General features: G+C 31.6%; 1 protein-coding gene across 1 annotated transcript in view; it reads left to right on the top strand.

Moving 5' to 3' along the window:
- Nucleotides 1–5,424, top strand: part of LOC130897422 (sodium-independent sulfate anion transporter-like) — a 45,333-nt gene extending 39,909 nt beyond the window's left edge. The window contains exons 9-11 of the mRNA XM_057806261.1: nt 1,417–1,584; nt 1,644–1,805; nt 5,196–5,424. Of these exons, the coding sequence (XP_057662244.1) occupies nt 1,417–1,584; nt 1,644–1,784 (309 nt within the window). The 3' untranslated portion in view covers nt 1,785–1,805; nt 5,196–5,424. The remainder of the gene's footprint in view (nt 1–1,416; nt 1,585–1,643; nt 1,806–5,195) is intronic.
- The last annotated feature ends 9,360 nt before the right edge of the window (nt 5,425–14,784 follow it).

The following is a 14,784-nucleotide window of genomic DNA, read 5'->3' as shown; positions in this document are numbered from 1 at the left end:
TTTCTAGTTCCTCTGTTAGTTTCTCTCTTTTTATTGAGCCGAAAGCACTTCTGAAGTCAATAAAAACTATATGTATTTCCCTTTTATATTCTGCTGTCTTTTCTATCATTTGATCTATACCGTGGATTGCGTCTATAGTTGACCTTCCCGATCTAAAGCCGTTTTAAGAATCCCCTAGTTCTCTCTCTGCTAATTCCTTCAACCTTTTATTTATTAAATTTGCCAGTATTTTATAGGCGATATTTAGCAGCGTGATGGCTCTATAATTTTCACATATTTCTTTATTTCCTTTCTTAAATATTGGTTTGATTATGCCTGTGCTCCATTCGTCTGTAATTTTGTTTCCATATCTGCTCCAGAAGTTCCGGTTCAATTCCATCATCTCCCGGGGCCTTGTTATTCCGCAGTTCTTATTTCGTCTTGCACCTCATTTTCTGTGAGGCATTTTACCTCTTCTTCATCTTCTTCCTTTGTTAACATTATTTCTTTATTTGCTTTGATTTTTTCTTTCTCGATAAGTCTTTCTCTATAGTATTCTTTCCATATATTTCCCATCTTTTGTGGGCGGTGTTCTGTTTTGCCATCTCTCGCTTTTATCCCTCTTGTTTTTATTATTGGTTTATAGTTTTGATATTTTATCTTTTTGTAGAATTGTCTCAAGATTTATTTGTTTCCATCGTTCAGTACCTACCTAATGCTAAAATGCAATTTAAAGGATTCTAAAATTGTAGGTCAATTCTTGGATTTTCCAACTTTACAAAGTGGATTAGATATTATTGTAGTTGTAGCGCACCCTTTAATGGAGTTTTGTGGATTAAGCATTCAAAGTTGTGGTTCTTCTTTAAGCTTATAAGATTCTATGTCTTTGCTTACTCTGTTTTGAGGTACTAGACCTAAATCTTCACATTTCGTCAAAAGCTCGATATGCGGCAAATATTTTAAATTATTTATGTCGTATAAGAATCCAAAATTGTTGTAATATTCGGCGAGTGCAGTAAATCTTGTGTTAATGTCTTGCATCACGGCGTCAACCATTCTAATATAAAAATTTTGAATCTACTTTTACTGAAACCAATAGGCTTATGTACAGCATTTTATTTTTTTTGTGGACCGTCTCTCTTTACAAGTCATTGAAATATCATAATTACTATTTTCTATTAATTCATAGGCAAGTGCGCATGTAAAGAACAGTTTTACAAAGATAGGCTGTGTTACAGTCTGTGACGAGTGTAGCCAATATTATTTAAGTTATTATTTAAATTAGAAATAAACGGAGTTTTTAAATTTGATGAGACCTCGCGAGACCCCTTTAAGTGTAAGGTTCTGGACTAGGGCCCACTTTGCCCATGTCTAGCTACGCTACTGAATGTGAATCTTTAGAAAAATCTCGAAATGATGAACATGTATTATTTGTAGATTGATTTGGAATCAACATGTCTGACTTTAACTCCAACATCTTCCGTATTTTATTTTTCCTCTGAATATGTGAGATCTAAAGTTTTAGAAGAGTCGTCATCAAATGAAATCATTAAGGTCGTCATTGATTGGAGTAGAATCGAAGAAGTAGACTATACAACAGCTTTGGTACATGGATTCGGTACATAACAATGAATGTATTTTACAATGAAATTCATTGATTTCAGTGCTTCAAAGAGCTCGTTCAAGATTTAAGATCTAATAATAAAGAAGTACTTTTCATAAACTTGAATGAAAAAATAGAAAACAAATTAATGACTGTGTTTGGAGATATTAAGAATATTCCATTTGATAATCAAAATTCATAGAACTGCGAAATTCTCTAGTCGGTGAGTGGAAAATACCTTCTTCATATTATACAATAAGTATTTCTATTTTGTCTAGTTGCCTCCGGGTGAGCAACCAAGAACGATCGTCAGCCAAATCTCAGTAACGGATTATGCAACAGCTTCAGGAAACAGAATGATAATAAAAGTGGCCCCGAGAAACAGGTGGAAATTATTTTCATTATTTTTGGTTCACTAGAGGGCATATTTGAAAATATAAAATTGAAATTTCAAAATTGTTTTGAATTTACTCAATTAAGTGGCACTTTGAAGTCGATAATCGCATTCTTCAGCAAATTCTGAGCATTTTTCATTACACAAGGTGAAAACATTGTTATGAAAAATGCCAGTTCTACTTAGCCAATTGTTATAAACTTTGCTGTTTGAAAGATATTATATCCATCAATATAAAATTTATGAATTATAAGCACATTAGTTAGTTTAGTTCTTATACCAGTGAATCAAAGCATGAAATATGAGTAAACACCTGCATATTATTCATACAACTGCAAAGGTGAACGAGTCTTTTGGAAGTAAACTAAATTAACACTAAAAAAGCTTAAGCCGTGAGTCGACACCTTTTTTGTTCCGAGATATCTTAAGAAATGTGTAAATCCTTATTCAAACATCTATTAGGCTGGTTATTAAAAATTTATTTTATATTAAATCTTCAACAATAGGTGATCATTACTTGATACCGTTTTATTTGTTTTGCTGAATTATCATTGTGAAAGATTGAGAATCTTTGATACAAATTTTCATTTTTTACAGTCTAACCCTACTAGGTTAAATATTCATTTCTAGAAGAATTTCAGTTCTGGAAAATCAAGTATTTAGAAATTTCCGAAAAACCTCTTTTTCATGTTCACAAATCAATAACTTATATTTGCCAAGAATATTGCCATGGAAAAACATAGTGTATCCATAGGAGTATTAGTGCGTTTGATTACAAGGTTTCTTACAACAGGAAGCATTCATCTTAAAAAGAAAGATGAAAATTTATAATGAAACATATGCAGGTACTTCAGTTGCTTTAAATTTAATAGATACAGATGTCACTCAGAAATCAAAGCTCAATTAAAAACATGATTGAAACATATTTATATGGATTTTATGAAACAAACATCCGTACAAAACCGTGTCTTTGGGAAAATTAATTTTAGAAAATAGAGTTTTCCTGAATACAAATTTCTTTCACCGTTTTTCCAAAACTTTCAATATTTGCGACAGCAAACCCTATCATCCCTAATTGAAGCAAGAAAGCAGTAATTCAAAAAAGTGAAAATTTGTTTGGTGTGATAATTGATACGAGCTAGAATCATCTCAACTTTCGTTACTGAAGGAAGGTTAAATCAGCTTCTTGTTATCAAGTTAACAACTGATTCCGATATTTGGTATATGGGCTTAGGTGTTGAGTTTAAGCAAATTTTACAAGTTACTTGTTTTATATTTACAAGTAATATTTACTAATTTTCAACTTCTTAACTAGAATTTAAGTATTGGGATAGAAATCTTTCTCTCGTTATCGTGGTTGTCATGAAGATAAGACAACTCGTGAGGGAAGATTATGCAGCTCGGGATTTTAAGTATGAAATGGAAAATAAAAATAAAATATGTATTTACAGTGCATTTCAGTGAAAAATATTTTACATTCTAAACACATAAAGAAATAATAAAAAATATCACATTTTGTGCCTTTACGAGACCTGTTTCACAAACTCATATTCTGTTATTTTATTTGACTAAGCTTAACCTAACCTAGCCTAACCAATTGCGTGTGTGCATTATTATGTTTTATGGAATTTTACAAATTACGGCTTCCGGAAAGTTTGAAAATGCCTAACGTTGAAATGCAATTTAAAGGATTATGGAATTCTAAGTTTTAATTTTTGAATTTTCCATTTTTACAAAGTGGATTAGGTACTAAATTCCAGGTAATACTTTTGATGAATCCGTACTCGGACTACCTTTTCGTTTACCTGAAATATCCCTGTCCCTAATTTCTCATCTCAACGGATTACAAACCGTCACGAGTTGTGGCGCACACTTTTATGGATTTTGGTAAATTAGGAATTAAAAGCTGTAATTTCCTGTTTGAAAGAGCTTTTATATAAGCAACTGAGTTAACAATTTTTATGCCAGTGAATTAAAGCATGAAATATAAGTGTAAACTTGCATATAATTTAAACAACTACATTGATGGTTAAGTCTTTCAGAAGTAAACTTAATTAACAATAAAAAAAGCTAAAACCGCGGGTGTATATTTTTTTTTGTCCCGAAATATCTTCGTCCAAACGAAGAATAAAAATTTATTTTATATTCAAACTTCTTACATTCTTACTATCTGCAGTAATTTGAACTGATCTCATAATAATCTCTTCATTGCCGCTATATAAAGTTCTCTAAATGTAAAGTTAATATTACTAACATGAGAACAAATCATTAAATAAACCATGTAACAAATTTAACAATTAACAACTGAATAATTACGTCACCTTAGGCAATTTCAATTTCTGCCATTGAGATACTTCGTATTTTCTGTCGTATTTTATCAATTCTATAATCTCTTGTCGTGGGTCTATTGGCCTCAACGAGATCTTTTATTCGGCGCCACAAATAAAAATCTGTTCAAGTTATGTCTGGAGATCTAGGTGGCCAAATAAATAAACTTCCACGTCCTATACACATATATGTTGTTGTTCGACAAATATGTAGGTCTTTACTTATATTTTATTGTTTATTCATCAACCTACCAAACGTATGAAGAAAAATCACGCCATCCACACATTTCTCAAAATATCGCTATTCTTATGTTAATTTAGGTCACTTCTAAGAGATCTACTTAAACTATTCTATTTAAATTTTTCAAGAGAAATCACTATATCTAAAATATATGAAAAAACGTCCTCGAGCATTCACGTTGCTATTTAAATTAATTGAACATCAAGTTGGCTAAGCAGAAACGGACTTTACTTCCCACTACCCCCCATATCTTATGAAGAGACAGACTAAACTTTGTAAAATGAAAAATGCGCGGAATTTGATGAAGAATTTGATCATGGTATTTACTACTTAATTGGGCAAATTTAGTAAAATTTTGCTTTTTTCAAAATACGCCGTCTAGTAATGGACCTAAAATTATAAAAATAATTTACACGTGTTTCTCGAGATCTACTTCTGCTATAATTTTTGTTTTCTTATAATCCGTTCTTGAGATATGGCCGATGTACATTTTATTCAGACACTTCTGTTCGTTCAGACCTTGAAAATAGACTAAATGCTATTATTTTCACATTTATCAGTGTCGGCTTATCAATAAGTACCGCTGAGCAATGGTACTAGTATTATCTCAACAATTGAAATATTTTCTTTCTGATAAATATATTTTTTCAGATTTCCAACCTCGTAACCTGATGTTGAGTTTTTTCATTAATTATCTAAGACAGTCATAATTATACATACATTTCGTGTTGATTCGTGTTGATTAGAATGTTCAAGAAACTTATATACTGAGTTGATGCAAAACATTCAGAAGTGAGTAGATGACGTGAAAATAATGCTGTGACAAAATAAATTTCTCATACGAGATATAAGCGTTTAAAGTTGCGGAAGCAGAACTTATATTCGAGTATATTTTCTAAATAATACATTCGAACATTATAAATTTTTGATAGATAATTACGTATGTATGTAGGGTATATGCCTAATGGTAAACAATGCGTAACTTTTACAACTGCAACCTACACAATCTAAAGATAGCAAAAATAAATTTTTCATTCGATTTTTTAACAAAAAGGTACACTTTGTTCAACTCGATAAAATTTATGGTTTAGAAGATTTGTTCATTTTTAGATCGTTGTACATGCCATGAACCGTTCACCATAAAGACACATTCTGACGAAAATTATCATAAATTGTAATTATTTATTGGAAATACTTACAGAAGGTATTGAAGCACAATTAAACATTCCTTGGAGAACTAATGAATAAATAAATAAAGATTTGTACTACATACTATCGAAAATAAGTTGTAATTATTAATCGAAAAGACTTACAGGAGGTATTAGAACATAATCCAACATCTTTAATTGAACTGCATACTGTCGAACATCGTGTTACTCACATAAGGAAAAAATTGAAATGTAGAAAAATCCAGTTGGTTAGCCTACAACAACCTTATAGCGTCACAATGGAAGTTTATTCTATACATCATTTTGTTCCTTGTGTTTACCGGTGTTGTATATACCAAGCTTTCAAATTATTTCCAAAAAAAATGAGTCCATTGTAGAAGATTTAATTCAGGGGATCCATACAAATAGACCTCCCCAACCAGTCCACCTATTTTGAAAAATGATTTTTTACATCATTTAGGAAGTGGAAAGTGGAAAGTGAGAAATAATTTTGGGGAAATTCTATGTATCGCTGACCATTTAGGTTATTATCAAAAAATATGGATCTACTTTATTATTATCCACTATTCCTGCTTACACATTAACACAAAATCGATGCTGATTCTTTGTTTGCTTTTACCGTGAAGATTTTTATCTGCCCATAAAAGTAAAACCGTCTTGTGTGAAACCAGTGAACAGTACTTTTCCAACAAATGTATTTTACACTCCTTCTTTATCTAGAAACCAACGACCGTAGGCTAGTCTTGCTATACTTCCATGACATGCACTTTTTGGATGTGAAAGGGGTACAGAAGTCTCTCCCGAAGAATCCTATGAATAGTTGTTATTGATACGTTAAATTGTAGTGACATTTTGCATACGCTAGTTGTAGGATCAGCATCAACTAAATACATCTAATGCATTCAGCTCTAAAGCTGGTGTTCGTATATTTATAGTTATAGTAGGATACTTTCTGGAATATCATTTCATGAAAAATAATAGAGATTAATCTACTTAATTTATGTAGACAAACCTGTTTTCCATAAGCTGCAATCAACCCTAACAAAAGTTTTAAAATGGGGTATAATTGTGCCCGGAAAGCGGTCAGTATATAACCTCGCTTCTGACGAGTTAGCAACAACCAAACCATACAACAAATGCATGTCGGAATTTTCACGGTATATTCAACCATATTTAAACTTTAAACACGATGTGATAATTATATATGACAGGTTTTGAAAAGATTATCAGCAAACTGAAAATAAGAAATTAGGTCGCTTTCTAGTAGTCTACTAGATGAAAATTAATTATTAATCTCTTTCAAGTTTTTCTCTATGCCAGTAATATGATTTTCGGTAGTATGTAGTACAAATATTTATTTATTTATTCATTAGTTCTCCACTAAATGTTTGATTGTGTTCCAATACCAATAAGTATATCCAATCAATAATTACAATTTATGATAATTTTCTTCAGAATGTCTCTTTATGGCGAACGGTTTCTTGGCATGTACAACGATTTAAAAATCTACATATTCCCTAAATCGTAAATGTTATCGAGCTGAACAAAGAGTACCTTTTTGGTGAAAAATCGACTGAAAAAATAATTTTTGCTATTTTTAGACCATACAGATTGTCCCTGTAAAAGTTACCGATTGTCAACCATTGGGCATGAGACGCCCTTGGCCTTCAGGGCAGCTCGCAGTTTTCACGAATTCGAAGTTTATGAGCGCTTTGGGCGTCTTTTAATGGCAAAAATTGCGTCGCGCATGTCGTTTGATAATTAATTGTAAGTAGTAATTTGTATGCATCATGGATACAATTTCCATATTAAATTTGAAAAGAAAGATTGCCTGTTCTGGGGATGCTGTGTGCAAAAAAAAACAATTTAATAATAATATTGACAATTTCAATAAACGAGTTATTGAAGTTATTGTACTAAAAGTGCCGAATGGTTGCAAAAATTATTTTGTTTCGGTATAACAATTATACCAAAAAAGGCAAAAAAAGGAAGAACACTGCAGAAGTACAGTCTAACTGAGATAGATTAATATCAGCAGCAAGGGAAAAGCCTTCTCCTTTCAAGATTTTGAAAGCAGAGCAAAAAGATTTTTTTGATATGGATGAAGCCAAATCCACATATGAAAATAAAATCAGTAAGAGTGCTAACAATAACTACTGAAGTAGACTATATACAGACTAAGAAATCTTACACAGGTACCTGGGAAACAATACATCTGCGAAACCGGAAGAAGCTTGGTACCGAACTAACATTAAAACCCCTGTATCAAGGTGAGATTCAAATCAAACCCCAGAAGCTAGGTTCTCTACAAAATCTTGCTAAAAGCCTGAAAGTTTCCGAGAATGTCCACTATTATCTCAATCTGCAATTAACCTTGCTCAGCCCAGCACCAGTACTAGTACTGGACCTGAAGTTGAAATAGCAACGAAGACAATAGCAGTAGCTCAGAAGATTAAAAACTGATGACGATTTTCTATGTAGTTACTACTTAACTTAACATTGTTTAAAAATAAACATTTCTTTTAACCTTTTGCATATTGAAATCCTCATAGAAATTCCTGTAAAAACAACTATTGTCCATAATAAAGGAAAAACTACGTTGTTATTTGAAATATTACCAAAATTTTGATCAATTCTTTTTGGCTGATATTCGCAAATTTTGACAAAAAATATGTCTTACATAAGAAAAAACCAAATTAAGCAAAACGCTGGCCGACATAAATTTTTTCCACTTTTTGGAAAAAAGTCAAAACTGGATTATGGTGGTTTTTGTAAGAAATGTCTAAATTGTTTGTTTATAATATAGGATATTAGAATTAGAATCGATACAGCAGAAGGCTATCGAAGCGTTCTGGAAGGTTAATTAGGGGTGACCTAACTTTTGTAGCTCTTGTGATTTTTTATAAAACTTATTTAAAAAATATAAGAATTCAATTACCTACTAGAATAATCTAATGGATAATTGTCATTTCTTGACTTTTTTGCAGCTTTTCAAATAATATTATTGAAAACATTCATTTCATCAATCGTTTTTTCATTTACAATGACTAAGCTTTGTGAAGTGATAAAGTCAATTAGCAGTAAGTCGAGAGAAATCTGGCCAGATGATGCATTTAAATTGATAATAATAGATGCTTTCACCTAACTCCTACATGATAATTTTCAAATACCAACTGAAAATGTTGCCAAATACAGTCGGCTGACTTATATATTCATCCACAGTTGCATATAAGCTGTCATCAGAGAAATTTTCATTTGAGAGGAAAGTATTTTTCATTTTCGATGCACCAGATAACGTATAACACGCTATGTTATAGCGATCTCATAGTTTTTGTTTTTCTTCGAAATGTTGGGTTAACTACAATTTGACACTTTTTTAATTAGAATGAAAATGAATTTATTATTTTTTTCTTTATGCGTGGGAAGTTACCGAGCATTTTACCCCCACCGAACCGCTCCTGCCGTTCACGAGGATATACGATATTCTTGTTCAACATATTCACGAAAGCTATTACTAAATTACTGCTTTTTTCTCGTGTAAATTAACTTTTAACAAAAATAGTGTCGTTGGTTTAAGGTTAAATATTATTAAAATAAACCACATGTCACAATAATGTATATGCTGTATATTTTAGGATTTTATGCTCAAAATTGAAGAAATATGTTTTTTGAAAGTATATATTTGTGAAAAAACTCATTGATTTTTTCAATAAATCCTATTTTACGTATTTGTGCCATATGCGAAAACAAGGGGACGGACATAATCCTATAGGACTAACATTATTGTCCTTACATGCTAAACAGGAATACCACTCATTTCTCTCTCCTTCTTTATGTGGTAAATGAACGGAGCCTGTAGCTATATTTGATTTTTGTTTTCACCTGCAAAAGTTTTCTGATTATTTGCTCTCTATATTGGAGAGAGGACTATTTTTTATTGATTACCTTAGATCAAATGTTTGATTATAGAAATCTTTTTTCTTGGTACTAAACCAATTTGAAAGATGTCGCTAGGATCGAACTTTGTCATCAAATTTTTATACAGAGTGGCAGATCTATCGAGTATATAATCTTAGATTTGCATTCAAACACAATCAAGTCTATGGCACACATATGTTACTATAGTTTCCGAGAAAAACTATGCGTCACATATTATGTGCCAAGCGGTCGTGAATGTGATAATAGATAACCTAATTTTCACCTGACAAGGACTAATATAGTACGGAACGTCTAGAAAACAAGAATTCCAGGTAGGCCAGTTTTTAGATATGCTATCTCTCTCATTCACCCGGAAATCATAAAGGCTATCTGGTTGTAAATAGCAGTTGCGATCATCGGTGCGCATTATACCTGTACAGGTGAAATATTTTATTTCGCAAAAAAACCCATTAGTATTTTATTTTCTATGTTTAATAATATTGTTCTACAACAAACCCGATAAAATCATATTTATGTGTCTGAACAGCGTATCACAACTTCTGTATCAATATTTATTTGGCAAATATGATATACTATTCGAAAATCGGCTTTTCCGTGCTTTTCGCATGACAATGAATCATCAATAGTTCTACTAACCTCAATTCTCTCTTCACGGTATGATTAGCACTTTTTGAAGTTGACATAAAACATTTTATGTCCAATTATAGGGGTCACTTCATCTCCTGTCCAATGGTCAATAAAAAATTAACAAGGGCTTCTTTAAAATAAATATTTCTAAGTTTAGCTTCAAAATCATGTGAACGAATTTGATTGGGCCCGATTGTGGCTGATCAATTCATCCCGATGTGAATGCTCAACATCTTTGATTGACGGTTATTAGTTTTACATTTTTGTCTATACAAAAAACGCACTTCAATTTGTCACTAGCCATTGTAACATAATTTTGTTGAAAACATTAAAAATGATAGTAACGGATACACCAATGTGACTAAACTGACGCCATCTTGACTACAAACAGCTTGTGTCGTCTATTTTGCTTGCCTAACACGTGTCTGTCTGTACTCTTCCAACATGACCACTCACTTTCCACTTTTAGATTGGTCTGGCTAAAGGTTTAACAATTGAATTACTGTTTATTGATTTTGGGTTATTAGACACTTAAATAACATCATATAAAAATTTCAGCCATATTAAAACATTTTTTAAAAAATTTTTACTTAATACAAAATTAGAGTTTGGCAAATCTAACGTTAATTTTTTATCAAAAGAATTCCTAATCACGTTACAATGTTTTATGCATTACTTAGTTAATAATCCAATATTTCATCAATATACTAAATGTTGTTAACTTTTCCCAGACACCTTGTAATACGGTCTATAATAGTTCCTGAAAACGGATAAAATCTCACTATTATTATGTATATATAGTCTCCTTAACTTTAGTGCCTAGGTTACGATATGTGGCCTCTTATTACCCGAGATTGCATTGTTTTGTTTTCTATTTTTATTGTCTTATGAAGTATTCAGCAATGTCTTTTAGAAACTGGTGAATAGGAGCAATTGGTGAATTAACTAAGTTTGTTTTCATGGTTTAAGCACTTATTCAATATTTTATATCTAATTCTAGATCCGAAGGCTGGCAGCCCTATTTAACCTACGGCATCGGTGTCTGAGTACCATTCTGACCATCCTAGTTTCGCACGTTTAAATTGCGTTTCAGGAAATAATCTTTCTTATGTTTCTAGAAATATATCCGGAAGCGTGTTATTAAGGGTAGTATTTTATTTAGTAATTGATAGTGCGCACGTGGCTGTTTTTCTTGATTTTTATTTCCTGCTTTGGCCATCATTAATTTTGGATAAATCGTATTGACTGTCACCACACCGGTGGCATTTAAGTTTTTGGTTGCTTGGGACTTTCTCCGTAGAAGATTGCTATTCTTCACCCATTTTGGGGATTATCCGAAGCTCCCATGCAGTTTTTCTGGTAACTGGTTTTCGTCATTGGTCCTTTGTAGCCGTGGTTTGGATTTTGAGACCGGTACCATTACCTTTTCAAGGGATCAAACACCATTGAGAGACTGATGAGCCCGTTTTTGTAAGTTTTACGGACTGAGTGATCAACTGGCTAAGGAGAGATGGTTCCTATGTCGTTCCAGTGCAGATAAGTGTCAAAGATAATTGATAAGAGGTTGTGCTCCCACTAGTTAATATATATTTCTACTTGACACACAAGTTTTTTTTATTTGCCTATTTAAGCGTTTAATACGTTGAGTTAAAATCATCTAGGCTGTGAACTCCTTGTGTACACATCGGGGACGAAGAATTGAATAATCCTTAAGAATGAGTAATCAAATGACTAAGGGGCGATTGTGCTATGCCGTCCCAGTGCAGATAAGTGTTAACGATAATTTATTTTCATTATAAATACTATGTCATTCTTCATATAAGAGGTGTGTGTAATTATTAATTACTGTATATTTTTACTTCACACACAAGTTTTTATTAATTGCCTATTTAAGTGTTTAATAAGTTGAATTACAGATACTTATGCTGTAAACTCGTTCTGTACACATCGGGAAATCTGGGTAGATATCACCTACGAGTTGAAATTTAATTGTTATACATCCATATAACGTAACGGATAAAGTATAGACATAAAATATTTAGTAATTTCATTGATTAGGTGTTATTTAGTATCAAGGAAACAGTTTAATTTCATTCTGACTCAAGGTCATGTTTAGCTTTTTTGTAAGGCACTTAGATTTAAAGTCATATCTAATTTTTTCTGTAAACTGTATGTATCATTCCGATCTATGGCCATATCTAGTGTATTCTATTCTATTTCGTAGAGTTCCTTGGTTAATTAAAATTACACAGGAGTATTGATTGGAGGTAACCAGTTATGATCTTGAGATAGCCTGTTTACGGTGGACACAACGTTTGGTTATTAGATAACCTATCCCAGCGTTCCTATCTACTTTTCTTATATTGCACACCGTTGGATTAGCTAAACGTTAGTTCTATGTTTCTCTTCAATTAATTTATTTGTGAAAACCCATCTTGAGACGTGGTATAAATACCTGAGTATAGGTATTTGTGAACCTCTCCTTCTCCACTATCTAAATACAAGTGACGGACCACTGCCTGCACACTTTTTTACCCTATCACAAAATTTTACGTAGAATGAAAATAATAATGTCGTAAAATATTTAGAGTGTATTCTGTAATGTATTTTAAAATTGAATTAAATTTTCAGACCACCATTTACTTCTTGACAATAACCGAGGCGATTTTGGAATTCTCATACATTTTGTATGACCTCAAGGGTTATTGTGTTAATTTCTTCTTAACTTTTAAATCAGTATATTGTCTGGTCTATTAAAATATACTAATAGTAATAATCAGGTATTTTCGTATCTGTTCTGTTAAACATCAGGAAAAAATCTTTGAAGATACTAAAATATTAGTCAAATCTAGTAAACTGCTGTCCTTTAGGTATTTAAAGCTACTAGAAGACGTCAGTATTATATTTGTGAGCGCATTAAATTTAATTATGGTTCATTTGTCCGAGCCTCAAAGAATAAAAATTTGAATTATGATTGGTTGTGGAAATAAAACAAAACCTAAAAAGAAGGTTTGTGAAATGTTTAACATATGATACCCTGGACAACAAGTTTCGCAGTCTACAGTTAGCAAAAGTGGAAAAAAGTTTCATAAAACTGCACATTCAAAAAATATTGAAAAACCAGGTAAAAATGTTCAATTTACTGATAAAAAATAGTGGAATGTACCTAGATATTGAAGAAAATCCGCATAAGACAACTCGAGAACTTGCCACCGACAATGATTTAAGTATATTATTTATTTTGAGAGTTTTGCGTAAAAAATACCACCCTTACAAAGTTCATTTGGTTCGGGAGTTAAATGACGATGATACTGATAGAAGGCAAGAATTTTATGAATTAATGATGGACAGAATGAACGCAGATTTCCATTTCATAGATAAAATAGTTATCAGAACTGTAGTTATTTGAGCAGAGAAAATCGTCACTGGATATGTGAGGCTCACACTCAATATCCTAAAAAAGTGAACTTTTGGGCTAGTATCATTAACAATAAAATAATAAAATTATTTTTTTGAGATTAATGTGAGGTTTATCCAAATCTTTTGATTAACTTCTTATTACCTACATTACAAAGACTTTTTTTTTGATGTTAATCATCCAAATGAGAAAGATCAATCTATTTACTACCTCCACAGAGCTCCACCGCATTTTGCACGTACAACTAGAAATTGTTTAAACGAGGTTATTCCAAATAGGTGGATTGAAAGACGTGGATCGATCGAATGGTCGATTAGATCCCTCAATTTGACTCCTCTCAATTACTTCTTATGAGGTTATTCAAAATCTAAAGTACATTTTAATAGACCAGATAAGATTGCTGATTTAAATATTAGGATAACAGAAGAAATTAAAAAAATCAGCCCTGGGATCATACAAAATTTTGTACGTGAATTCCAAGATCGCCTCGGTTAATGTCAAGAAGTAAATGGTGATCTGAAAATTGGATTCAATTGTAAAATACATTAAAGAATACATTCTCAATATTATACCACATATTATCTTCATTCTACGTAAAGTTTTGTGATAGAGACATTATCAAAATTTTACCTCTTAAAAATTAATTTTCTCAGTTATGATTGCACCAAATTTAAAAAAAAAACTTCATTTTGCTAAACAGGACTAAAATCTTTTCCAATAAGGTGCCACCTTTTATTATTTCAAACGGGGTGCTCATAAATCAGAGGTAGTGCTGGAGGGGGATAATATTTTCATACTGTAAATTATCAATTTAAGACCAAAAATCGACTGTTTCAGGTTTTTTCATATAGTACATAATAACGTTGAAATTGAATTTATTACATACATTTATTATGTTATATATTTCATAATTATATTTTATCTTTTTTCGTGCCACACCCAGTTAAAAAACATTAAAAATATCTGGCAATAATAGATTCATTCAAATAACAATCACGTCACTATGTGAAAAACATGTTTGTATATTATTAAAGAATATATATAGATCTATCTATTTCAAGGTTCTTGTGAAAACTAAATTGTTTGC

This window comes from Diorhabda carinulata, chromosome 8 (assembly GCF_026250575.1).
Source record: "Diorhabda carinulata isolate Delta chromosome 8, icDioCari1.1, whole genome shotgun sequence".
Taxonomy (NCBI): domain Eukaryota; kingdom Metazoa; phylum Arthropoda; class Insecta; order Coleoptera; family Chrysomelidae; genus Diorhabda; species Diorhabda carinulata.
The sequence above is the reverse complement of the archived record's forward strand: the minus strand, read 5'-3'. Positions and strand labels throughout refer to the sequence as shown.